Here is a 27,985-nt window from a genome sequence, read left to right on the forward strand (position 1 = left end):
AATCAAACACTTGGCTGCTAATTCATCTTTGAGCATAGGTCGGTCTCCTCGTGAGATTCTTCTATTGTAATTTTCTTCCTAGCACCTACCTGGGCAGTGCCCAACCTACTAGACATGCCTAGGCCTCCCAGAACGCATGTCAACGCCAAGGTCACACGGTGACCACGCGGCGGGCATGCGAGTTTACGCGCTTCGGAGTTGGGGCCCTGGGCCACCGTCCAAACCTCGACGTATCGCCACCAAACCATGTAATTATGCTTAAATAGATACTTATGTAACTATAAATGATTTTTGGAAAAAATAAAGAGAAAACAATAAGGTAGCTGCAGTTCAAATTTGACCCGCTTCCTACTAAATCGGCGGAAATTTGTCTTTTTCACCAGAGGTGGATCAAAACTTTTGAAACTCAACCAATTTGTCAATTGTGCATTAAATATGGCCTAGTATTTTATAAAATTGATTAGGTCCAATTTTGCAACAAATATATGGTAGGTCCTTCATAAAAAAAACTCATTTCGGGCACTCGAAAAATGGAAAATGTATTTTCCGTGAAAAGAAAATGAAAACTCCCTTTGGCAACATTGTTTGGAATTCCAAGATGCACCCTTGTGCATAATATGAGATCATTTGAACAAACTATGCCATGAATGTGGCCATAAGGTTGATCATTTGGCTTGAAAGCCATGAATATTCACACATGATAGCTCATTTCTGAGAACACTTTTTAAAATAATTGCCGTATTACAAGTTTATTATTTTTCCTGGTAACTTGGTCACATATAATGACACAATGCGAAGGTTTTCCAATTTTTTGATTTTTTTGATTTTTTTATGCCCGTTTGAAAATGCTGTCAAAACGGCGGGAATGACCGTTCCTAGCTAGTGGTTGAATCTTGGATTTTTTGGTATTTCTGTAATTAAATAGATACTTTTGTACCTAGAAATGATTTTTGGAAAAAATAAAGAGCAAACTATGAGGCAGCTTCAGTTCAAATTTGACCTGCTTCCTTCTAAATCGGCGGAAATTTGTCTTTTTCACCAGAGGTGGATCAAGGCTTTTGACACCTAACCATTTTGGTCAATTGTGCATTAAATATGTCCTAGTATTTTATAAAAATGATTTGGTTCAATTTTGCAACAATTATTTGGTAGGTCATTCACAAAAAACCCTCATTTTGGGCACTCGAAAAATGGAAAATGCTTTTTTCGTCCAAAGAAAATGAAAACTTCCTTAGGCAACATTGTTTGCCATTCCAATATGCGCCCTTCTGCACAATATGAGATCATTTGAACAAACTATGCCATGAATGTTGCCATAGGATTGATCATTTGGCTTGAAAGCCATTGATCTCCACACATGATAGCTCGTTTCTAAGAACACTTTTTTAAAACAATTGCCGTATTACAAGTTTATTATTTTTTGTAGTAACTTTGTCACATATAATGACACAATGCGAAGGTTTTCCAATTTTTTGAATTTTTTTGAATTTTTCATGCTCGTTTCAAAATGTGGTCAAAACTGCGGGCATGACCGTTCCTTGCTAGTGGTTGAATCTTGAAAAACTTTTGATGTTTCTATGATTAAATAGATACTTATGTACCTAGAAATGATTTTTGGAAAAAAATAAGGAACAAACTATGAGACATCTGCAGTTCAAATTTGACCCGCTTCCAGCGGAATCGTTGAAAATTTGTCTTTTTCACGAGAGGTGCATCAAAACTCTTCACACCCAAGCATTTGGTAAATTTTACATTAAATATGACCTAATACTTTATAAAAATTATTCGGTCCAATTTTGCAACAAATATATGCTAGGTCATTCACAAAAATGCACATTTTGGGCACTCAAAAAATAATTAAAAATAGATAGAAAGATCAGAAATGCATACGAATTGGTGCTCATCCATAAAATGTGGTCTAACTTGACTGAAAATTTGTGTGATACCCTTTTGCAAAATAGTTTTGATAGCTACTTCACAAAATCCCTCTATTTTTAGTATTTGGAAACTATTTTAAATCACTGATTTTCCGAACCAATCAAAACTCTTCCCACGGTTCGATGACATGGCGCCCATCCATCCATCCATCCATCCATATCTCCATCCCACATCCATCCATCCATTCATCTACAGAAAAAAAAGAAAAAAAGTGATACCCCCCGCAGCCCAAACCCTAGATCAGATCCCCCCATCGCACCCCTCTCCCTGCTCCCAATCTCCCCGCCGCCGCCGCCACCTCCTCCCCATACCCGCGCCCCTCCCGATCTCGCCGTCCTCTCCCACCCACCGCCGACCTTGCCGTCCTCCTCACCCACCGCCGACCTCGCCGTCCTCCTCACCCACCGCCGCCGACCGCGTCCCTCCCTCCCCTCCCCACATCTCCCGGCCTTGCAGCGTGCCACCCCGATGCCAAGTCCCTCCTCGCCCTTCCTGCGCCGCCGCTGCTCCAATACAACCCGATTCGATTTCGGCCGCCGCCACCCTCTCCTCTCCTCTCCGGACCACCGCGAGCGGCGATGCGCGGAGGGCGCTCGGGGGAGGCTGCGGGGGGGGGGGGGGGGGGGGCTGCGGAACCCCTTCCTACCGATGCACCAGCCGTGGGCGTCGCTGCTGGTGCACGGCACCAAGCGCGTGGAGGGCCGCTCCTGGCCTTCGCCGGTCACCGGCCGCCTCTGGATCCACGCCGCCTCCAAGGTGCCCGACCCCGACACTGTCGCCGCCATGGAGGACTTCTACCGGGAGATCTACGCCGTCGACGGGGTCCACCACATCGACTTCCCCCAGCACTACCCCGTCTCCTGCCTCCTCGGTCCGCATCCATCGTCTTCCTTGCTAGTTACCGCCGCCGCCGCTATTCCTCTCAGCTTGCTGACGCCATTGCCGATTATTGCTCAGGATGCGTCGAGGTGGTCGGCTGCGTCAGGTCCGAGGAGCTGGTCTGCTGGGAGGATGTGCCTCAATCAGTAAGACAACTTCATTCCTCTCCTGTCCATGGCCTGGATTTCTACAGCTTGTCATGTCATGCCACTCAAAACATTGGTTAGGGCCTGTTCGGAATAGAGCCGTGTAAAACAGAGGAAAGCAAAATAGTAGACGAACGTGATTAGCAGCTAGTGGCAAAACAGAGGAATAAAAACAATGAAATGTTATATTTAGCTAAGCTTGTTATTTTCATACTAAATGAATGGTATTTCAGTAGGAGTAATATTATCTTATTGTGGATGACACCACCATTCTATCTACAACACTTGCTCTGGCAATTAGCAGAGAATGAATTAATTTGACAACTTCCAGCGGATGTTTATTATACTATTGAGTTGAATTCATGTACTGCTAGCTGCAAGATGCTATAGTCTAGATACATGATGCAAAGTATGTTGTATTTACACACTTACATCCAACTGCAGTAGCAGCATGGGCGAGTTGAGGTGGGGGACAGAGAGGCTGTGTTGTGTGGGTTCTGATCATGGTATAGCAGCACACTTTCCAGCGTCGATTTAAGCAAACGATGATGCAAGGCTCCTCCTCCTTGTACTGCATGTCTTCATCGACTTGATTCTTTGACAGGGAGATATTTAAAGCCTTCACTTGTTCATTGTGTCATCTGTTGATTACTTTTTCTATTATTTTCTTGCAAAGCATGTAATGGTTTGGAGTAGTTGATCATGGCCTGATGGAACATTCATGTTGTTAGCATGTATATATCTACACTATTACAGCAGCTTGTTGATCAAGCACTTCTTTCTATCTAAATGTGTGCACAGAAGTTCAGTTACCTTCTAAAACATTATTGGTGCACTATATATATATACACACTATCTATATATATATACACTATTATAGCAGCTTGTTGATCAAGCGCTTCTTTCTATCTATATATATACACTATCTAAATTGTTTGCAACAACATTATGCACATGAGGCAGGACTACACAAGTGAATTGTCATAGTAAGGTCCTTCCATGGATTTCATGTGGCTCCTTGAGTTGTAAGATGCAGCTCCAACATTGAATATATTTTGAATGTTTCCAAAGATACTCTCTGTTACGTTTACTTCAATATATACATGCATGTTACTAATAGAAGCTGGCTGCAAGAATCCGTACACATATATACTCTCTTGTACAGTACATTGCTAGATCACTCACTAGGCATTATGTAATACTACTAGGAGATATGGGTGAGGGACTAAAAGGATGATACGCTTCCATGAATTTATTTGTAAGAAGTTTTTCTTGGCTGTGTACAAATCAGCCCAAATGAATTTATGTTCTTTTTACTTCCAGAGTTATAGTGCACTCATACTGTCATCACATTGCGTGTTCTTGCTGCATATACCTCTCTATTTGCTTAGGCAGACAACTACTTATGTAATATGCAAACAACAGCAACAGAGTTAGTGATGCTAATTCTACCTCTTGTTACAGAATCAGAATTCCTCTTGTTGCACAGGACAACTCCGTTTCCTCTTGTTATAGAATCATAATTCCTCTGCTTCTTATGCTACTCTGCTAGAACTCTGCTTTTCTACTTGTCATGTTGAATATACATGTTCTAAACATTATACAGTACTTTCGTTGTTAACTCCAAACAACTTGGGATCTTCTCTTCTGCATGCAGCAACTGCCTTACCAGTACGCCGCCAAGGGGGCATGCCTTGCCCTGGTAGCAAGGAGGGAGTGGAGCCTGTGGCAGGTCGCCGACCACGCCTTTGAGCTCGGCGCGCCGGACGTGATCATTCACCCCGGGGACGTCGCAGACCCCGACGACTACAACAGATTTATTCAGGCCACAGTCGACCACTACGACCAATGTAAGTCAGCCCCTCTCCGTTACAACAAACCTAGTTTAACAAATTTCTTCCATAAGCATTCATTCATTTGGGTGTAAGATAGTTGACATTTACACTTGTATATGTTTATCAGAATATTGATACTTTGCATGCTATGAGTAAAATGCTCTATTTTCTTTCGTCACCTTTCTTGTATGAATGATTATCTCATTTTAACTTGCTGGAGAATGAAAGCATTGTACTAGCTGAATTTGTCTTATCATTCTAAAGAACTTGTTTGTTTTTTGATTGGTTTGTTCATAATATATTGGCCCCAAATTTTTTGATTCTTCTCTTTTGGTTCATGTAACAGGGCGACCGTGGAAGGCATGATGATAGTTCATATTGTCATTCTGTTAGTCCAGTGTAATGAAGGTCATGGCCTAGTCAAGTATGGTCGCCCATTGAGTCATGCATATGTTTCATATGATTGGAGCAGGGGCCCAGTTTGTGCCGATTGTCACTGCATATGTTTAACAGTGATTCTACTTGTATATGTGTTATTACACTAGTAGAATTTGTACCTGTGCGATGACTGGAGCAGGATCCCAATATTTGTAGAGATTGTAACATTGATTGTCACTGTATACAGATTGATTCTGGTTGCTGTTACTTGAAGTATTTCTTATGTTTTATGTCTGTGTTGTTTTAAATATTGATTATTTATTTACTGTCAAATCAAAATCAGAAGAAAAAGGCATTGACAAAAGGGGCCCACTTACTAGAACTTGACCACTGGGACCCATCTAACTAGAGGATTTTCTCTAAAAAACAAAAATAAAACTGTCTAGCCGAAAAGGCCATGGCCCAAAAATGAGAAGGCTTAATTATTGGGCTTGGCCCATCAACCTGACCAAAATTAATATGAGAAAAAAACAAATAGGCTGAATTGTTGGGCTCGACCCATGTAGAACACCGAATCGGACCGGGCTGATTCTTGTGCCACATCAGCTTGCCACGCTGGATGCCTACATGGTCTGGGAAGGTTGCTAGTGACCAAAAATTTGGTCGTGAAACCAACGACCTTTTACATATCACAAAGAAGGTCACTAATTGCAGTTTACAACCGCCAGCTTTTGACCTTCTATTTTTGGTCACAAAAAGGTCGCAAATAAAAAACTAGGACGCCGAATAGTGCCACACGTGTGGGCGTTAGGGAGTCTGCCCACACATTTTGTGTGGTGTATAAAAGGAACAGCCCACACACCTACGTGTGGGCAAAACAAATAATGCCCACACACCTTTTTTCCCCTCCCGATCCCTCTCACACGCATGCGTGTGGGCGAAATAGATAACGCCCACACGCCCCGTACGTCAGGCCTCGTACCTCGTGGTACCGCATGCCCCGCGTGACAGTCACCGCGCGCCCGTAGTTGCCATGGTCCAGACCCTTGTCCATGTTCGTTTAACTGCAGTTGCCATGTCGCTGAACTTCGGTTGCCATGTCGGATAACTACAGTTGCCATGGTTGCTCAACTGCAGTTGCCATGTATGGTCTGGTCTACTGCAGTTGCCATGATTTCAAAACTTTAGGAGTTGCCACCCACTAACACTAGACAGTTGCCATGTAGCACTACAAAAAAGGCATGGCAAAAAAACATGTTCGGGTAAAAGAGAGAGTTGCCATGTGCTCACAAGCACACTAGGGCAGTTGCCATGTAAAAGAAAGAGTTGCCGTCTGCTTACGTGCATGCTAGGGCAGTTTCCATGTACCATGCAAAAACACATGGCAACTCAGGGAAAAGAGAGTTGCCGTCACCTTACAAGCAAAGCTAGGGAAGTTGCCATGTACCCTGCAGAACCACATGGCAACTGCCAGCTTTGGGTGTGGGCGAGGAGACGGGCGTGTGGGCGAAGTGATAAACACCCACACACCAGCCCCCTCTGCGTGCGTGAAAATTGGTGTGTGGGCGAATTGGTAAACACCCACACACCAGCCCCCGTGTGGTGAAAAAGGACGTGTAGGCGACCGGATGAATGCCCACACACCAGCTTTGTCCTACGTGGCCCACACACCGGTTGCAAGACCGGGCCTTGGCCAGAATCAACACCATTGATGCGCTCACCTTTCCTTCTTTGGGAGAGAAGAACAATGGCAGAAGCAGGTCGGGGTTTTCTTAAAGAAATGAGGAACAAGATGACGGAGAAACGAGTTGGGTAGAGAGGAAGCTGAGAGAGAAGAGTGAAATGATGGTTGCTTCGTCCGTCCAACTTACTGCTGGAAAGGAGGGGGTTTTCTGATTTGATGGATCATTGGGCATTACTGCGGCGCTTCGATCGGGGTAGTCTACCATCACTCTACTACGGAGTAATTTAGTGCATGACTGGTCGACCCCGATGGTGGCTGTCCCACACGTCGATGAAAGTGAGTAATTTAGTGCATGGCTGGAGGAGGATCCGCATGATAGAGCGTGTCCACTGTTTTTCTAAAGAAAAAAAATGATTACAGCAAGCGTTTTCACTCTTACGACGGAGGAGTGCGAAACACGGCAGCCACTTGAACATACACAGTGCTCCTACTACTTGGCATGTGTAGTGGTTCATACGTCAGTACTACATAATCTTGTTGCTAGTGTAGTAAGATATGACGACAACAAATGATGTTGTGCGCATGTCAACTATATGAACAGTAATGTAGTAACATAGTATCGCTTTCTCGACTGTCCGGTCGAGAATGAACGGTGAGATCAATATTAACAAAACTAGGTCTACAGCGCACGGAGAGTACGGTGCTACAGTACTCCACGAAACATGAACCATATGAAGCACGAATAATGTTAGGCAGGGTGTATGAAGGGTGCACGGGATGGGAGCAAAAGTTCCCTTCTCGACCCACTTTTGGGTGTTTGGCAGAGTGCATGAAGGGTGCATGAGTCCACACTAGTAGGTTAACACAACTACACGAAGAGGAAACAACTACTTAATGTCTTTTTGCTAATTAATAGCATTGCATGCAAGGAATTAACCACTGCATGTCATGTTTATTAGTCTCAAGTCATTGAAAGCATGCACGGCCCACATCTCTTATTGGTTGATATATCACAAAACAAGAAACGAGGAGGGAGTTAATGTACTGTGCCTAAGTGTTTTGGGATTATTTGGTTTTCGTAAGGTGACTTACACACCTAGACAGAGGGAGTATATTGAGATGAGAATGCAACCAAACACACCCACACGAACTGTGCTATAGTGACTGATCTGCACCGTCTGAGTTTGATCCAACGGTCATGTTGCGCCGAGACATGGACATGCCCATGTAGAGGGCGCCTAAACACCACCGAAGTCCCTCTGCCTCTCGAGGCGCACGACGTTGGTGATGCAGGGGGCGAAACGGCTGAAAGGCAATGCAATCTACGGGAAGGCGGAGGGAGCCAGCCGAGGAGCGGGGAATCTTTTGGTTTTCACCATGGTAAAACACCAGTCGACGACTTCTCACATCAGGGAGAAGTGGGTTTTACAGGTGGAGTCATCGTGACTAATTGTTGCCGCGCCTGCTCCCGTCAATCAAAAAATTAAAAATCCTGCCGCGCCTGCTCCCGTCAATCAAAAAATTAAAAATCCTGCCACACTCAAACACCAGAGCAACGCCACGGTGGATGTTTAAATTTACCCGCCAACAAGTAGATAAAAAAAGGGGCGAAAAAACAAATGTGGCGGCGGCCTAGCTAATTGATTGAACTAGCCCAACTAGCTAGCCACCATGCTTCACTGATGTACTCGGCGGGAAAAGTGGTCTTTTGTGATTTGACGACTCATTTACTTGCTTCGGCGAAAACGCGCGGTAGGGCATCCCACGTCAGGAAGAATATATGCGTGCACCACCCGGGAGGACCCCGAAACCGCGCGTTAGGGTGTGCCATGTCTCGGCACGGAGGAAAAATGTGCGTGTAAAAATTTACTGTATTAGACGTAGTACCTATCGTTCGACCTCGGGACCCAGCCAGTTGGTCGAAACACCCCACTAGCCACACAGCTTCACCATGCTAACATGGCATGGAGGATAGGTGTGGTTAGCTCCGTCTCGACCAGCCACAACGTCTCTTGTTCTAGGCGATTCTTCTATTTTCGAAGCTTTTTTTAGTTGTAATAACACCACGGCAAGCTAGCGTCGCTCTTCATGTGTGCCCGTGCAAAAGTTAGACGATGGACAGAAGAGAGAGATCGCAGACCTGGGACCCACGTGTAGACGAGGCACTCCCTCTACTCTACTCAACGTAATACTGTATAAAATCAAGTTATGGGACAAAGCCAACAACCGTTGTTGTTTCAGGCTATCGACTTACGCTTTGTAGTCCAAGTTGCCAGTTCGAATCTCGTCTTTCAGATTTGTTAGTTTTAGGTCCAAATTTGATTGATGACAAGTGGGACCCCCGTGTGTTGTTCCGATATTTCAGTGTAGGATGTTTTTTTGAACAAACACTTTGTGCGGTTAGACATGTAACGTATTTTGCAAGTTTACGAACAAAAATGACAGCGGCATAGAATATCACATCCACCCCGCAGCTGAGATGCTATGGTGATACGAGTTTTTACACCGTTGGAAGTGAGATCCAATGGCTTGGGAGTAGTCTTTGTAATTATGCGCAATTTCCAAACTCTCCAATGATTTTTTTGCAAATAAAACATTCAGGCCTCGTGTGTGCCGCTGCATCTTGGATCCAACGGCTCCCCATTGCTCATATTAGGTGCTCCCCGTAGCTTAATTACCCGCTACGGTGATATGAGCATCTAGGTCGTATGATCAGTGATCAGATGGCACATGCGTAGTACTTGTACTTTTTGCGCAATTCCCAAACTCTCTCAGCCGTATATTGCAAAAACATTCAAACCTCCTACTGTGGGCCGTTAGATCTTCGTGAACTCGTATCACCATAGAATCTACGGCGCGGGAGCACCTCATATTCTCCCGTGCGAGAAAACATAAGGTGCTCTCACAGCTTGGATGCTTCGGTGATACGAGCTTCGAGGTCGTTTGATCTGAGATCCAATGGCATCTGAGCAGTCTTTGTGCTTGTAAGCAGTGGCCGAACTCTTTGGTGGCTTTTCTGCAAAAAACCATTCGAACCACCGAGGAGGTGTTGGGTCACAAATCCAACGGCTCCGAAGAGCTTGTATCACCAAAGCATCTAAGGTGTGGTAGCACATGATATTCGTACATACAGGAGAATATGATGTCCTCCTTCATCTTAGATGCTACGGTGATACGATCTTCGAGGTCGTTGGATATGGGATCCAAGGGCATCTGAGTAGTTTTTGTACAAATTGTGTGCAATTATCAAACTCATCAAGGTTTCCTGTAAAAATATTAAGACATCATGTGAGCTGCTATATCTCAGATCTACAAGCTCCAAGCAACTTGTACTGGCATATAGCATCTAAGGTATGGGGGCACATGATATTCTCCCGGGGAGGAGGGTTGGGGGGTGCAAAAACAATCGGTGGTTGGGAGGGCGGGGACAAATATAATGTAAACAACCCTAAACAGAGCTTCACAATTTTATCTAAGGTCGAGGGGGTGACCCCCGACAATCATAGCTCCGCCTAATTAAACACAACATTTGCATGTACTGTAGTACTAGACTTAATATTCATGTTTCAATTTCATGTTCGTTTTAAATATTGAATTGAGGACCATGCATGTCTTACATTTTACTCCCTTCGTTCCGAAATATTAGTCTTTTTAGAGATTTCAAGTGGACAGGCACATACGGATGTATATAGACATATTTTAGAGTGTAGATTCACTCATTTTGCTCCGTTTGTAGTCGCTTGTTGAAATATCTAAAAGACTAATATTTAGGAACAGAAGGAGTATTTTTGAATTCGTGTCATACATGAATGGTTTGGAAAAATAGATGCACTATACTTATTGGATTGTTGTTGTGTTCGTGTGTGGGTGTCCGTGTGTGTGTGTGTGGTCATATGCTTGATACATACAAAGTTTTCTCACCTCCATATTGTTCATCTTTTAAATTTGAATTTGCATTGAAAAACTTAGCAGGGATACCATGAAATGTGAAATCCACATTGAGATCACTATATCACAAACTCACGCTAATTCAACAACTTGTCATAAATCAATTAGCACGTTGAGATTAGTATTTGCAAGGAAAATACGGGCATTGTAATACACATAGATTCTTTCGGCAATTTAAAAGGTTCCTTTCGTATTCATGGTAGGACCCAACGGCATACCAGCCAGACCTTGGCTCATGTTGATCCTAAAAAAATAAAAAATAAAAAAAACCGGGCTCGTGTCCTTCTGGTGGCGTGCATGGTACGCACATTAGGCAACCCCAACCAGTCGAGCCTCCGCGTTTCGAGTCGAAATATCTGGCGGCCAGAATTCCAGCCCTAGGAAATTCCCCTCATGTCCCCGGTCCATAATGACTACCAATGAACAACGGAGGGATGCTTTAGTAACTAGACAACGTTACCTACCGTGCCGAGCACGGTTCAATTCCCTCGGTCGCCGATAGCCAAGGCCACCCGTCAACTACATTGCCTAGTACTACTACTACTACACCAGGATGAGCACAGAATTGAGCCCGTTTGTTCGTGCCTAGTACTTGACTTAATATATCAGGCAATGCACTGGTACGGAGGGATTATCCTTTTTCTCTGCATATATATAACTTGTCTGAAGTCTAACTAAGCAAAATGTTTGACCAAATCCTTTCTTAAGAAATACAACAAGACATATATTGTTTCGAATCCTGGATCTTAAATTTCAGAAAATCCAAAAGTGACCATAAATTCTCGAAACTGAGCATGGTCACGTGATATGGCAGAAATATTACTTCATAATTTTTTCTTCAATTTGAGACAAGCTGCTTATGACAAGTTGCACAAATGAAGAGCCAAAGTATTTTGGAACAAAGACCTGTCACGTTAAGACGAACGCTTTCACTATTGAAACCGTGGGCGTTTACGTGCCGCCACGAGTCCCGCTTCTCATCGGCAGGTGCTGTCCGAGCAAGCGTGTGAGTCGACGGGAGGCGTGCGAGCAGACCGCTGCCCCGGCTGACAGGGAGGCGTGCGAGCAGACCGCTGTGCAGGCTCACCGAGAGGCGAGCCCTTTGACCAGGCTCCGCCGTCCACCTTCGTCCCAACTGCTCCCACTTTTAATGTCGTCGGCGCCACAGTTTAAAATCAACCCCGCACTACCCGGTATCGCTAAAATCTTCTCTCTTCCTCTCCGATTCTCCTGTCGTCTACCTCCAACCAGCCTGACCTAAACGTACGCCATGCCGCATCACGATGGTCTGCCGTTAGTCTTCCAGTTTCCTGAGGAAGACACCCAGCCGGAGTCTCAAGAACATAAGGCACTTTGGGACGAGCTTGAACTGGCCTTGCGGGAAGACACCGCGCCTGTCCCCGCTCCCGTTCTGGCTCCCGTCGCCCCGACTGCGCCAGCGCCCATCCCCGTGGCATTGATGGGCTGGGAACCGCACATTGTTGCCGAGCTTGATGCCATGGGGTTCCACGAGGTCTCCGCCGACTTTCACGCGCCCGTGCACCTGCCAGCGCATGCGCCTGCGCGTGCACTGACGCGCACGCCCGTGCCGGTGCCCGTGCACCTGCCAGCGCATGCGCCCGCGCGTGCACTGACGTGCGCACCCGTGCTGGTGCCCGTGCAAACGTATGTCTCCGCCGCGCCGTTGACAGCGCCTGTCCCCGCGCGGGTGCCAGTGCCCCCCTCAGCGGCATGGATGGCCGCCGTCGACCGCTTCCTTGCACCAACGCTAGTCACCTCCTCCCGCCAGTTGACTCGCTCCGAAGTCCACAACATTTTGGCCTTCCTTAAAGTTAGGCCTACGTCCAGGAGTACGCCAACAACGGCGCAAGGCGCCGCCGTCGCCGTCGGTCAGTGGCCCGACGACACACAGAGCACGGCAGAGGAGCCGCTTCCCACTGCAAGACGCCGCCGCCGCCGCCGCGTAATCTAAATTTGCAATGAAAAACGTTCGGATTGCCATGCTTAAAATCCGAACGTTTGTCATTTCCGTTTATTTTAGATTGATCGTCGTATAATTTAAAGTTGGAGTCAGACTGAACGAAATCTATGGTTTGATCGATTGAATGTTCAACTAGAGCCGTATCAAATTAAATATAAAACGTCATCAAGCCACATGTATTCCTTGTCATCCAACGACCTAGACTGCTTCAATGTCGAGCGCTCAACACGTTTAGCGTGCAGTTAATTTCATGCCAAAAATAATGCTAATCACATAATAACACGCAAATAATATCCTATTTAATATCCGCATGCACTTAATATACTTCCAAATTAACGTGCATGGCACGTACACACTGACTAGTGCTGCTAGCACGTGAAACTGGTGCCGTAACTTGTGAATGCGTCCAGATATGGTCAACGGTAACATCGCCGCGAGTTCTTCGTGTTTGCCCGTGCGTCTAAACGCGGAAGGGGAGGAGAGAGAGAGAGAGAGCACACATGGAACCCACCAGTAAGTGAAGACGAATAGTACTAAAAGTAATATTACATGTTATCAATTAAGTAGGCTGTGGTAATATAAAAACATTATGTGTCCAAAGGGAGGTACAACAAACATTGATGTTCTACATATGTTGCCTATTGACGTGCGGCTTGAAGGCCCTGGTCGCATGTTCGATCATCGTCCTTTATTTTTTTAGTTTGTATATGGGTCCAAATTTGTTTCATGACATGTGGGCCCCTTGGTGTGTAGTTTGTAGCACTTTAATTTGTGGGTCCAAATTTGTTCCATTCCAAGTGGACTATCGGTGTGTAGTTTTGTAGCTTATTTATAATAACTAGCAAAGTGGCTCGCTCGATGCGCGGGCTAGGATTTTACAAATGCAATTTACGTTTATCATTGACGGTTTTTTTTTGCGACTGAAAAAGAATTTTATTTCTCAATCATCTGGTTGTCATCCGTAGAAAGATGGGGATGTCGGACGAAAGTTGGGACCAAACTTGGTGACATATACAAATAAACTCCATTTGCAAACATAATATTATCTTAGATATATTTGTTTTCTTGTTGACATTTGAATATATATGTTTCACATGAGTCATGTACCTACATGTTATGTGTTTTTCCACTAATTGTATTTCTTTATGATCAAAACCATTGCACAATTTATGTCTATGTGCTTTTATTGTCTCCCTGGCGTGGTTCTCTATTTTAAGAATATTTTTGTGTAAGCACGCAGTTGTTACTGGTTTCATATAGGCATAGGTAAATTTCCTAAGGACTTAAAAATGACACATTCAATTACTTATGACCTGTAGATGTGTGTACCAATACTCTTCTAGTTATGTATATATACAAATATAAATGAAGTTATAGCTATTAACATGCAATATTAAAATAATTTTTCTAGTAGCAATACTATCAAGGACAATAAAGTTGCAAAGTTTGTATGGTTTCATCAGCAAGATAATAGCGATTCATACAGTGTTATTCGTTAATTAGAGACATTTCAACAAACATGTCCTACAAGCTATGCGTCCCTTCCATGAGACATAACACCCTTGACTGAAAACAAATAGAAGATACAAATATCAAAAAGTACTACAAACTTAGTTTGCAAAGTGAAGCTAAGAAAGATGAACTGAAAAGGTCAATAGATTTCCATATAGTAGTACAATGGAGACGAATAATATTTTGAAATTATTGTCATATCACATAATGTCGATGAGATTAGAAATTTACAATGATCAACTTTGCGCAAGCATTGTTTTTCTTATCATGTAGAAGAGACAACTCTTCTATAGTAAGGATTTGAAACTATATGAATTGCCAGTTTTTGCTATTATAAGAACCTCTGAGAATAGCAAGGAGAAGCGGAGAAGTTTAAATCTTTTTCTATGCCCGTGTCTTCTGTCGAGAGGCATGTATATATATATTTGGTTATATTTTTTCTTTAGGGGTAAATATAACTAAGTTTTTTTATTCATAGATGACCATACAACGAAACCATCGGAACAATCCATGGCTTTAATAACACTCTTATCCTCCAAATACCATGACATACTTTGCCCAATCAAATCTGGATATACATAATGATGGTCGCATAATAGGAAAATAACACAGACAGGACATGTACGCTTTCTGCAAATAGGATTATAGGTGAAGCAATTAGCATTGTACTTCACCAACCATTCTCGTGTAGGCATGTATCAATACAGCCCAGCCAACGTCCTTGCGCATGAAGCCATGGATACCGATAGTCCAAGAGGAGTCCTGGAATATCTCCCCTGCTAGCTTGTTCTTGTCTTTCGATGCTCCAACCGCCATCGTTTGTGATTCTCCGTATGGAACTGGCGGCCAAGAACAGTATGGTCGCCATGCACCAACTTAAGTCCATGGTGGTGATAATAAAAGTGCTCCGTTCCTTCTCCTGTAACATTAGCCTGAAGGTCATGAACAACAACATATAATGGCTGCCCGCCGCGAGCCCCGATGGTGATCCAGGTCGCACATACTGCCGATGAGATTACAAATTTACAATGATCAACTTTGCGCAAGCATTGTTTTCCCTATCTTGTAATATGTGACATATATCTTATGTCATAGGGATCTGAAACTATATGAATTTCCTGATTGTAATTAATTAAGAACCTCTGACAATAGAAAGGAGAAGCAAAGAAGATGTAAATCATTTTCTAAGCCCATCTTATATAGTGTACTCGTTTAAATGGACAATGAAGATATTCGGGCCATCATGACACTAACGTTATTGCTTGACTTCACAAAACAGATATCTAAAAGCATAGATTGGCAATGTTTAGGCATCTTTAATATACTATGGAGTATAAGATGGTGTAACATCATTGGTAATAATTATTGTAGAAGATTTTGAACCATCTATATATAATTTAATATCTACAATTAGTTTAAACATAAATCATAACTAATTCTTTGGTTCATGACTATTAAACTATACCTATGTGTGATAGGCCGCCAGTATCGATATATATAGGACCATAATTTATCTCAGAACTATTAGCATGTCTTGAATGCAAGAGCAGCTAGAATAATAATACACTTCTTACAAACATATATATTACTTTCTGTCAAGCAGTTGGTACAGAGTGTGCATCATAACCTCATAACTGAAGCATGATAACAAATAAAGGTAAGCCTTTACCTTCAGATTTTGTTGTCAGATCTATGTGGTTGGCTCTAGAAAATATTTTTCTCAACAACTCAAGATGCCTTTACCACAATACAGAAAGTTCACAAACCTGCTCTGATTTCTTTGAGAGCTTTTCATAGCCATTACTACAAGAAAAATAAGATGTGATAATATGCATATAAGGAAATACTGTAGATGATTTTTTGAGAGATCTTTGCGCCTATGGAAATCGACATAATGGACAAAAGAGAAACTGAACTACAAAAGAAAAATAAAGAAAACATCTTGTAAGTAACTATAGATCAGACCCATATGGCAGTTTCTTTTTAGAATGTGCATCTATCTCTTTTTTCTGATTGAAAGGACACCGGAAGCTCGGTACACCACCAAGTATACACATACCATGATTTACCTCACACATGTGCCAATGGAGAGAACGGACACTGAACTGCATATACCTTAACAAAAATAAAAACTGCTTGTGAATAACTACAGATGAGAATGATATTGAGATTTCTCCTTGGAACCTGCAACTCCTTCCTATGTTTGAATGAATACCAGAAAGATAATATACCACAAGTACATGGTACCATGATTTTCTCATCTGAGTTAAAATAATATGAATTTTTAATAAAGATTTACCTGCAGACTGCGCTGGTTGACTGGGAATGCGTGGCCTGCTATCTCGAGAAATTCATGTATGGCAGCCTGAGCGCGTGAAGCGAGGTCGTGAATTATGAACCCAGCAATCGAGTTCATATCAATCTGAAAAGGTACAGTGCGAGGCAATTGGGTTCAGATCGATCTGGAAAGCAAAGTTGCGATGGCAAGAAAACCAACAGAGCGCTGCTGGAAGTAAGTTTTTATATCCTTCAAATATGTAATGTTATATACTCCGTTCATAATTCAATTTAGTTCACATCCAACCATACCTGGGCACATGGAGTAGTGCAAGATTGATCAATAATTCACGTGTAGTTATAGCACAGATTCGCAACATAGTTGACAAAGACCTTTTAACTCGATTGCCATCTCAGCAAAAAAAGTGCATAGATACTGACAGATTGGTGAAAAATTAAAAGATTGGAGCTAGATTGCAGCCAATGTTCACCAATTAATTATTATTAGATCAATAAATCCCTCCTATTTAAAGATAAAATAGTTGAAACCAAATACCTCATATCTAATTTTGCGACAGACGGGATCTAGGAGCTTAGCCTTCTTATCGTGAATCGTGATAGGATCTTTGGATGCGATGGAGACGTAGAGAACAACACATCCACGGCCAGTGCAGTAGTTGAAGCTAGGGCCGACGTGATCAGACCTAAGGTAGTGCACGGGGGAGCCCTGCATATAGATCAATCAGGTAGGCGTCATACTGCCATGGGCGTAGTAGGGGAGGTGCAGATGATAGTTGAGAAAGATACCTTGGATCCAGAGGAAGACTGGCACGCGCAAGGTGCAGAGAACGTTGGAGACGGCTACGTGAGATGTCAGGGACATTATAATGGCGGCGGAGGTGATAGAAGGATCGATCGGGGCGAGCAAGCCATTAGAAGGCGGCGGCTGCAATTCTTTTGGGGGCACGATTTGTTTTTTTTATTGATGAAGGAAGGTCCCTGGGATATTTGTTTTTTTTCTTGGTGAAGGAAGGTCCCTGGGATATTTATTCTTTTACTATTTTTAAGCTGTCTATTCTAGTACTATTGAGGGTACGGGAGGGTACCATAACATGCAGTTTTTCCTTTAAATAAAAGGTAGGTATTCGTGTAATGGCAATGGTGAGTAATTTTCTTTCACTTAAATCTAATGGCTATTAATCTTTGATATATAAAATAGATGGTCGGAAGTTTCTAATTTTTATGGGATTTTCTAGCATATTTCTCTTTTATTTGGTAAACCCATCAATCTCTTTTTATATATAAATAGATTAAAGAGAACAACAGAGTTTTTTGCAATAATACCATGGTGCGACGTTGAAGGCGAGAAAGGACGTGCGAGAGAGCGATGACCGAGCCAGAGGGAAATCAACTAGGGGAGTTGCGGGGGTTGCAACGGTGTTTCGAGTAGTTGTGGGCCGAATGCTACGAAAATATAATCTAAACCGACCGGAATAAATGCCTACACAAATTAATCCAAGGTTGGAGTGCCCCTCGCAATGTAAATAGCTCCGGCTTTGCGAGGGATGGAGAGGTAGCTTCAATGTGTGGAAGATACGGCGTGAGAAAGCGAGGTCAATCGAGAGACATATAGATAGAGAGACAAAGTGAGTGTGGTCCGACATTCATTGAACAAATATATATGCTCTGGAGAGACATTGTCCGATTGAGCTTTTGGCAAGGGTGAGGGTCGTAAGATTAAGCTTGAGAGATGATCCAGTCACAGACGTGTAGATATATTTTGTGCGTGGGAGGAAGCAAGGTCAATCGATCACATAGGGTCGTTGTGCGATCGAAAGAGTGGGACGGGTTGGAGAGAGTGACCTAGATAGACAATGTGCGTGAGAGAGTATACAATGTGAATAAGTCGAACTGGGCTCAAACATGGTGATATATGGTTTTTGTCCGAGAAAGAGCGAGGTCAATCGAGACATACAAAGAGAGAGAGAGAGAGAGAGAGAGAGAGAGGGAGAGAGGGAGAGGGGGAGAGAGAGAGAGAGCATGGCCCGCCATGAGGTCGAAAGAGTGGGGGAGGCTTCGATGGACTGACCTAGATAGACAATCTGCGTGAGAGAGAGTATAGAGTGTGTTGATCGAGGCCCGAACAGGGAGATATATCATTTGTGTGTGAAAGAAAACGAGGTTAAACGAGACTCAGATAAAGAGAGCGAGATTGAGCGAGTGTGGCCCGCCGTGCGGAAGAAAGAGTGAGACAGTCTCGAGGGAGTGACCTAGATAGACAACGTGCGTGCGTGCGCACGAGAGGTTGGGGGGCTAGATAGGCAATGCATGTATTTAGCGCGAGATGGTGAGAGGGAGAGGGAGAGAGAGAGAGAGAGAGAGAGAGAGAGAGAGAGCTCGGCATGGGGTGGAATGGCGGGTGTGTGAGGTAAATACATTTCGTAGCAGAGGGGAAAAAGGGGGTTGTGTAGTTGAGAGAGTTAGAGATCGAAATATGGAGAGAAAGAATGGATGTGTGTTGGAAACCGATAGCTTCCTAAGGTGGTTACGAGAGGAAGATTGACCGATACAGGAAGTATGTAGCGTGTGTGCGCGGGGGGCTAAAAACAACATTTGAATGTAGATAGTACGAGACTTAATATCAATGTTTCAATTCGGTGTACATTGTAAGATTTGAACTGAGGACCATGCATATGGGTAATTATTTCGAATTCGTGCCATACTAGGTTTCTAAAAGTTGACATTGACTCGATTTGTTGTGCTATTTGGAGGTCATATGTTTGAATCCATCCAAAAGTTTTCTCACTACCATGGTGTTCATCATATACAGATGAATTTGTACTAAAAAAGTAGCGTGGATACAGTGAAATGCGAAATCCACGTTAGAATTGGAGATCACACACACTCTAATTCAACTAATTATGTGACACACACTCTAATCCACGTTAGCGTGGATACCGTGGATACCGTTTCAATTTTTTTTTTCAAATAACTCCTCATTAATTAATTTATAGTATCTCGTTTCGAATGACTAATTATTGCAAGGAAAACACGGGCATGGTAATACATAAAGTTTTGTTTGCAAATGAAAGAAGATTCGTTTGCATTCTCAAATGTAGGCGCACCAGGCAGACCAGGGTCGTGTCGTGGTGGTCGCGTGTGTCGGACGAACGCGTAGCACCCAGCCAACCACCCCTCCCCCCTCCCCCCCCCAAAAAAAAGGACGACGACAAAATAAGTTCACGCTTCCACATTTCGAATTGAAATATCTGGCGGCCCCAATTCCAGCCCTGCAAAATCTCCCTTCTCCATCGTCCCCTTCCGCGCCCAGATTGCTCAAATCCCTAATTCACCGCCAACCCAAGCAAAGTTCGAATCACCCCTTGTCTCGTCTCTTTCCCCACCTCTGTGCCGGACGATGACGACGAAGACGACAGTCGCGCTTCACCACCGCACCTGAGCTACCTCTTATACGCCCTCGTCCACCGCACCGGGTGGTCCACCGACAACGTCGGCCGCCGCAACCGACGTGCCTCACAGACATGGACTTCCACCGCATCAGGTGCGCTTCACCGACGCCGTCTCCCAGCTCACCGAGGCTACCTCACCGAGCACATCGTCGCGCCTCCGCCCCCCGAGGCCGCTAGGGCTTCACCAACGGTCTCGTCCACCGCATCGTAGCGCTCCGCTGCCACTCAAGATCTGCATCCGTGCGCGGCCAGCCAACACCAGCGCATCACCCTCAACGGCTCTGAAGTGACCTGCACTCTAGCTAGGCGAGCATGCCCAAACGCCGGCCCGAACTAGGTATCTACACATCACTCCCTTGTGCGGTGTTCCGACGATGTTTGGATATCCTTTCACTGCTCTCTTAGCTTACACGCCTATCCAACTCTGACTTTAACTCTTATTCCTTCTAGAGATATCATCTGAAACAAGCAAATCCATTTTTTAGCGAAGCATGACGGCGCTACGGGATCTGGTACACATCCTGCACACCCGTATAACCTTGTAAGTATCTGTCCTCCGGTACAACAGCAAGGTTGATTCCTCTTATTTGATCAGCCATTCGCCGTGTCAAAAATGCAGAGGGGGATGCAAGGAGCACAAGGCCTGCACATGAGCACATCCAAGCAAGTGGTAACATGGACTTGTACATGGAACATCCCAAGCGCAAGCAGAGCTGCAGTGAGCCTGTACAACGAGCTAGCGTAAGTCCCTGCATTTCATTTAATTCGTACTGGCATTCGTGTATGATTTGTGTGTAGTGGCGGATCCACGAATTCAAGTTACCAGGGGCGAACATTTAACTTAAAAAATACGAAGGCACTTGCACTCTGGAAATCAACATAACTTAAGAAATGTGAAGCTACATGCACTTTGAAAACCAACTAATGATCCAAAGTAGTTCAGATTATAAACACTAAATGATGCAAGCACCAAAAAACACTAAATGCAACATGGTGTACAAGGACTACAAACATGGTCTGTACCTGCTTGAATTATTCGTTCTCTGGCTGAAAATATCGAAGTGTAATTGCACCTATAACCAGTGCGCAAACTGCATATCAATATATCTATCCTGCACAAGTATGCCAATAGTTTCAAACAACAGATTAGAAAAGTATTTATGCTACGTTGTCATGATACGGGGACTTTCTGGTAGATGGCCTCGACGTTTCCTCAAGCCATGAAAATGCACTATAATTTGCTTGTCATCAATGCCTGCAAATCTCTATGTCTCTCTCAACATAGCAGATCATCATTAGACACTAAATCCTTCAATGGGAGCTTGCAAAATGGTTGCACTAGATGCCTCATTAGACACTATATGTTCATCACCAGGAGCATGTAAAATGTTTGCATCAAATCCTTCATTAGCAGTCTGTTCATTAGACACTTCAGGCTCAAGAACAACATGAGCTTGGATGTTTGCAGCGGAAACTTGATTAGATACATCAGATTCAGTCAGTTCAGTAATGATTGGGGGATTTAAAAAATAAGTAGAAATTGGTTTCATTTTCTCATAGATTCCCTACATACAAGCAGTTTTACAACACCGTCAGGTTTAACTATTGGCCAGAAATTGAAGAGTTGAATAAGATATAATCAGGGATGTGATGTACCTGCTCGTTGCGCATGCTACTCTTGCAAGCTGGGACTGTCCGTTTGCGCAAGCTCGATGCCATGCCCGTGCTGCCGTCGCTGCCTCCCACGCAGGCTACACCCAAGGTTGGATCTTCATCTTCTTGTCCTTTCGTTCGCTTGAAGCCCGGCGACCGCCCTCCAACGAGGGCACGAGGAAGTGCTGTGTCGGTCTGTCCAGCGGTGGCTAGGTTAGGGGCGAACCAGACTGGAGGCTGGAGCGGATGAATTGGGATTTTTCCTGCTGTCGATCGATATGGGAGGCGCTCGTTTGGGCCGCGAGCCTACTATAGGGCCTGCCTTGCACTTATGTTATTGGCCTATCCAAATTGAAACATTTTTCTTCATTTTTTACATTGCCTGCTCGTGCGTTGGGACGAACAAAACTAGCCTGGGCCAACCTGGACGACTCAAACTAGGTGCACAATTTCGAGCCACCTGAGGCGGCCGCCCATACCAGCCCCTATGGTGGCGTCGCCCCTTTTTGCGTGTATGATCGGGGTAGTGAAAAATATTCCAGTGGCGCTTTTGATTTACCCACAGAATGGTTGAATTGCTTGTTTCTATGAACTGAGTTCGCCAATAATGTGAAGGATGCCAGTCTTTTCATCCTATTGTAGATTGCTTAGATCTCGATATGCCAAAAGTAATCGCATGATATACAGTAAAAGCCAGTGTGATGTGTGTGGCTACAACTAGTCTGACTACACGTCCTCATATAACATATCAAGGACGCACCATCTTACCAGATTAACCATTCGGCTTACCAATGCAGTGTGGGAAGAAAGAAGTATTGGGACTGCGTATCCAAGCACTTGATGCCATGGACTCCTTCGTACAACCTTGTAAGAGAAAAAGAAGTTGCAGTGTGCCTGTACAAAGAACTAGCGTAAGTTCAGTTACCTGCTTCTCGGAATTTTAGTTAGCCACTTATTGCAAAATTGTTCAATTACGTTGCTTGGCTTAATTTAGTTTTCTACTGATTACATAATGCCACAGCCTGTTAATCCTATTATAGACTGCACCTATCTATGTGTTTGATACTTACTGTTAAGAATTACGTGTTTGCCCGAACTTAAATAGCTACTTGTTTGTTTAACTGCTTTGCTGCTGCAACAACGGGTTACAATGATGTTAATAACTACTTTTCAGCATCGAATTGAAACTCTTTAATTCCTTGTTTGTTTAACTGGTTTGCTGTTATAACTCCCAGTTGAGATGTTTTGCTAACTTCAACTTTTCTGAATCCAATCGGAACTTTAATGGCAAAACAGATTAGCCCAAGGTCAAAGAGCGAGGTCCCCATGGACGTTGTATCATCCCACAGTAGTGTCACCGACCCAATCGTGCATTATGAATTTCCAACTGCTGATGCTCTAGAGGCTAAACTAGTGGTAGAAAGAGATTCTTCTTCTGCACTTAGAGATGAAGTTGACATGTTGAGGAAGCAAACAACACAATCAGTAGCAGTACTCAAGACAACAATAAAATATTTGGTGGATTTCAAAACGAAGCAAGCTGAGACTGACCACATTGTTAAGGTCCTGAAGGAAAAAAGGAAATTAAATTCCCACTTGGTAAATCGTAGGTGAAATGTTCTTTCCATCGTTGAATAACCTTTGTGTCGTTTGTTCATGTAATCAATCAAACCATTTGTTTTAGAGATCATGTAATAATTGTTTTTTGTTTTTTGTTTTTTGGTTTGTAATTTTATTTGAGCACAAGTCTGTATTAATTGATAAGACTCGGAGACATTTCATTTTGATTGATGTGCCAGACCTACAAATATGCCAATCGGGCTAAATGTGCATTCAACAATAATAGTAGTATAGATGGACCATAAGTGGCACGCATCGGAAATGGCCAAGATGCTGTAGTAGCTTGGCTAAAAAAAGGATGCTGTTGTAGCAAAGAAAAGTACAGGGGCCTGGCTTATGTGTGTTAGTTGATATTATTGATCCATATACTCTATAAGTGTTTATATGTCTGTTAGTTCTGTACATTCTTGGTTGATTGACTCGGTATTTGAATCTTGATACATCGCTTGTGCACATATCTAAATGGGAGTACACATTATGCTGCGTGTGACATTTGATTTGGACATGAAGTGTTCCAAATATTCGAATTAACCTTAAACTGGATTCTAGCTTCTGAATTTGAGTATCGGCATTTGTAAACCATATTCATATATGACAGTGGAATACATCTTTGTCGTCCTTTTGAAGATATATAAAAACACATAGAATGATTTATAAAGATTCGCATAGGAATACAAAATGGATTCGAATTTAGTTGCCAGGGTAAACGTGGATGCTTACACTACAAAACAAAGACACATCCGTGACATTTTGGGCCGAACGATTTCTTTTTCTGTCATACATATGACACTTATGACGATAATTGTGACAAAACCCGGTATCAGCATAGATGTGGTGGGCTCCTGACAAAAAATCATGAAAGAAAATAGGCTTTTCGTCCTGGGCGGGCCGGAGACGCAGTTGCATGACATTCGTTGGGCCGTCCATGACGGAAAAAACCGTGGTAGAAGCGAGGGCGAGGAAAATTTCGGGGAGTTCCCAGTTACGGTGGGAGGTCGGGGGCCCAGCGATGCGCGTGTCTCTCGTACACGTACGCGCATGTGTGCGAGGCGTTGGCTCTAACTGAACCCGAGCGAGGCGTTGGGCTCTAACTGAACCCGAGCGATTGCACTGCAGGCTACGCGTTACTGAACCCGAGCGATCGATCGATGGCTGTTAACTGAACCCGATCGAGCGATTCCTTCGCTACTACTGCTAACTGAAGCCGATCGATGCTGCCTCTAGGATGAACAGTGAGCGTTGCGGGGGGGGGGGGGTTGGATGAACAGTGAGCGGTGGCGTTGCCTCTGGATGAACATGACCCCATGGTGTGGTGGAGGGCTGGATGAACAGTAGACGATGGAGGGGTGCTCGTGGAGGGGTGGTTGAATAGGACCCCGTGGTGTGGAGGGCTGGATGAACAGTAGACGGTGGACGGGAGCCCGTGGAGGGGTGGTTGAACAGTAGCCGGTGGAGTAGCGCGCGGTGGAGGCTGGAAGAACAGGAGCCCGTGGAGGCTGGAGGAGGTCGACGGTAGCCCGTGGAGGCTGGAGGAGGTCGACGGTGGAGATGAACAGTATCCCGTGGAGTCCCGTTTTGCGGTACGCCACACCCCTCCCAATGAACAGGACCCCCGTTTCGACCGTAGGAGGTCTGTTTCGTTCGTTTTGCGGTATGCCACACCCCTCCCGATCAACAGGACCCCCGTTTCGACCGTAGGAGGTCCGTCCGTTTTGCGGTACGCCACACCCCTCCCGATCAACAGGACCCCCGTTTCGACCGTAGGAGGTCCGTTTCCTCCGTTTTGCGGTACGCCACACCCCTCCCGATCAACAGGACCCCCGTTTCGACCGTAGGTGGTCCGTTTCCTCCGTTTTGCGGTACGCCACACTCCTCCCGATCAACAGGACCCCCGTTTCGACCGTAGGAGGTCCGTTTCCTCCGTTTTGCGATACGCCACACCCCTCCCCATGGACACGACGCATTCCGTTGCCTCCCCATGAACATGACGCATTCCGTTGCCTCCCCATGAACACGACGACGACGCTGTTTCTCCGTTCTGACCCAGCCATGTACATGAGCCCTGGCCGTACGTATGCGCGAGTAGGCGTTCGAGACCCCACCCGTATGTACACATACGTGGCCGTATTTTCTTTCTTGCACCCTGGCCGCTGTACGTACGTGTACATGCTACGTGCGCGCCTCTACTACGACACGTACGCGCCTCTACTACGACACGTGCGTGCCTCTACATCCATCAGTATATATGTACGTACACGTTCGCGACCAGAATGACAACGCTACGTATGCTTCGACCAGGTGGGTCCCGACTGTCAGGCACTTCCTTGCCTGCGAAAATGTAGCTGGTGGGTCCCAGCAGTCAGGGAGGAGAATCATTTTTTTTGCCCGGACGCACTTCCTTGCGTGAGAAGATGTAGCTGGTGGGTCCCAGCAGTCAGGGGCAAATGTTTTTTTTCACGAAATACGGTGGCCCATCCGATGGGTCCCCGCTGTCAGGTGGAGGAATAATTATTTTGCACGTAATAAGGAGGCACTTCCTTGCTGCGGCCGTGGACCCAGCTGTCAGCCTCTCCACGTACAGTCCACGTCCGATGGAAGCCGTTCCTTGACCACGTTGACCACGCTGCGCCAGAGCACCAGGGCGGTGGAAGACGGCGAGGCCTAGGAAGGGGACGACGCAGAGCCGGGGAAGACGCGGCAGTGGATGCCCACACGTAGAGGAGTACGAGGGTTCACTGGTTCGCTGCGGCGTGAGGCTGCCGTCGCCGCAGAATAACAGGGGGTGTGGGTGAGTAGAGGGATGGCCTGGCCAGCGGTGGGAGTAGTAGGGGGCGGTGAGGCCTCCACCGCATCGTAGCCGGCCACGGGAGGCAGGAGCACGAGGCACGACCGGCGCTGGTTTGGGCGGCTGGAGCAAGAAGACCAGAGGTTGAAGAAGCACTACGGCCGTTGGATGGACATCGTACGGTCACTGGAGCTAGAATCGTGCATATTGACTAAGTTGACAAAGCCCTTCGTCCCCGTTAACTTAGTAGGCCCACAAGTCAGCCTGCCACTATACTGGGTCCCAGCTAACAGGGGCAGTGTTCATATTTTTTGTTCGTAATAAGGAGGCACTTCCTTGCGTGCAAAGATATAGCTGGTGGGTCCGAGCTGTCAGCGGCGGTAACGTTTTTTTCGCGAAATACAGAGGCCCTTTCGGTGGGTCCCTGATGTCAGGTGGAGGAATCATTATTTTGCGCGTAATAAGGAGGCATTTCCTTGCGTGCAGCCGTGGACCCAGATGTCGGCCTCTCCACGTACAGTCCACTTCAGATGCATGTCGGTCATTGACCATGTTGACCAGGCCGCGCCGAGAGCACCAGGGCGATGGATGACGGCGAGGCCTAGGTAGGGAACGACACGGAGGCAGGGAAGACTCGGCAGTTGTTTCCCACGCGGAGGGGAGTACGACTGTACGAGGGTTTACTGGTTCGTCTGCCGTCGCCGGAGAATAACATCAGGTGTGGGTGAGTAGAGGGATGGCTAGGCCAGCGATGGGAGTACGGTGGGGTGGTGAGGCCTGCGCGGCAGCAGAGCCAGCCGCAGGGAGGAGGGAGCAGGCAGTCCCGCCGGCGCTTGTTTGAGCGGCTGGAGCAGGAAGAGCAGAGATTGAAGAAGCACGACGGCCGTTGGATGGCCATCCAACAGTCATTGCTTGTGCGTCAATCTTTTTTTAGGAAAGCCTCAAATCTGTGGAAAACATCATACAACCCATCTACCATTATTTCTAATAATATACAGCCCATTTGCTAATTATTAAGGTTTTTTTGGAGCCCATATTCTTTTTGTTAGCATTATAGCCCATATTGTGGCCACGGTTAAAAAATTATAAGAAATTTTGCATATTTCAGTGCGGTCCGAACTGTTTTTAATCCCGAAATTTCGACTCACATTCAAACTGATTTTAAAAATAAATGTATATCAATATAAAATCCAAAAAATTCTCCATGCATAAAAATTAATGTAATTTAAAATCTCGAAATGAAAAAAAAGATATTTGAAACTAATTGCTGGTTTGATGTGTTTTAAAAATGTACAGCCCATTTCTCATTACTGATGGGCCATTTTCTCGGCCAGCCGAATGAAAGTTCTCCTCGTCTTGAAAGATTTGCAGCCCAACAGGCCTGACAAAGCGACTTACATGGCAAATCACAAAAAACTGGGCTGTGGCCGTGGACCCAGCTGTCAGCCTCTCCACGTACAGTACTCTTCTGATGGAAGTCGTTGCTTGACCACGTTGACCATGCCGCGCGGAGAGCACCACGACGGTGGACGATGGCGAGGCCTAGGAAGGGGACGACGCGGATCCGGGGAAGACGCGGCAGTGGAAGCCCGCGCGGAGAGGAGTACGAGGGTTCACTGGTTTGGCTGCGGTGTGAGGCTGCCGTCGCCGCAGGGCCTGGCCAGCGGTGGGAATAGTAGGGGGCGGTGAGGCCTCCGCGGCAGCACAGCCGGCCACGGGAGGTAGGAGCATGCGGCACGACCGGCGCTGCTTTGGGCGGCTGGAGCAAGAAGACCAGAGGTTGAAGAAGCACTACGGCCGTTGGATGGACATCGTACGGTCACTAGAGCTAGAATCGTTCATATTGACTAAGTTGACAAAGCCCTTCATCCCCGTCAAC

The 27,985-nt window shown here is 45.2% G+C and overlaps 1 protein-coding gene and 1 long non-coding RNA gene across 2 annotated transcripts; one reads left to right on the top strand and one right to left on the bottom strand.

The window, feature by feature from the left end:
* The first annotated feature begins 2,586 nt into the window (after positions 1 to 2,586).
* LOC123171389 (activating signal cointegrator 1-like) lies at positions 2,587 to 5,428 on the top strand. Its single transcript, XM_044588913.1, has 4 exons — positions 2,587 to 2,809; positions 2,896 to 2,963; positions 4,621 to 4,813; positions 5,424 to 5,428. The coding sequence occupies exons 1-4, from the start codon at positions 2,587 to 2,589 to the stop codon at positions 5,426 to 5,428; spliced, it is 489 nt and encodes a 162-aa protein (XP_044444848.1).
* Positions 5,429 to 15,101: 9,673 nt separating this feature from the next.
* LOC123168776 (uncharacterized) lies at positions 15,102 to 17,550 on the bottom strand. The gene is made up of 4 exons (XR_006484504.1): positions 17,386 to 17,550; positions 17,135 to 17,305; positions 16,601 to 16,723; positions 15,102 to 15,220 (listed from the first exon to the last, which is right to left on the bottom strand). It is a non-coding gene; the product is annotated as an uncharacterized lncRNA (long non-coding RNA).
* Positions 17,551 to 27,985: the final 10,435 nt, after the last annotated feature.

Source organism: Triticum aestivum, chromosome 7D (genome assembly GCF_018294505.1).
Source record: "Triticum aestivum cultivar Chinese Spring chromosome 7D, IWGSC CS RefSeq v2.1, whole genome shotgun sequence".
In the NCBI taxonomy this organism is placed as follows: domain Eukaryota; kingdom Viridiplantae; phylum Streptophyta; class Magnoliopsida; order Poales; family Poaceae; genus Triticum; species Triticum aestivum.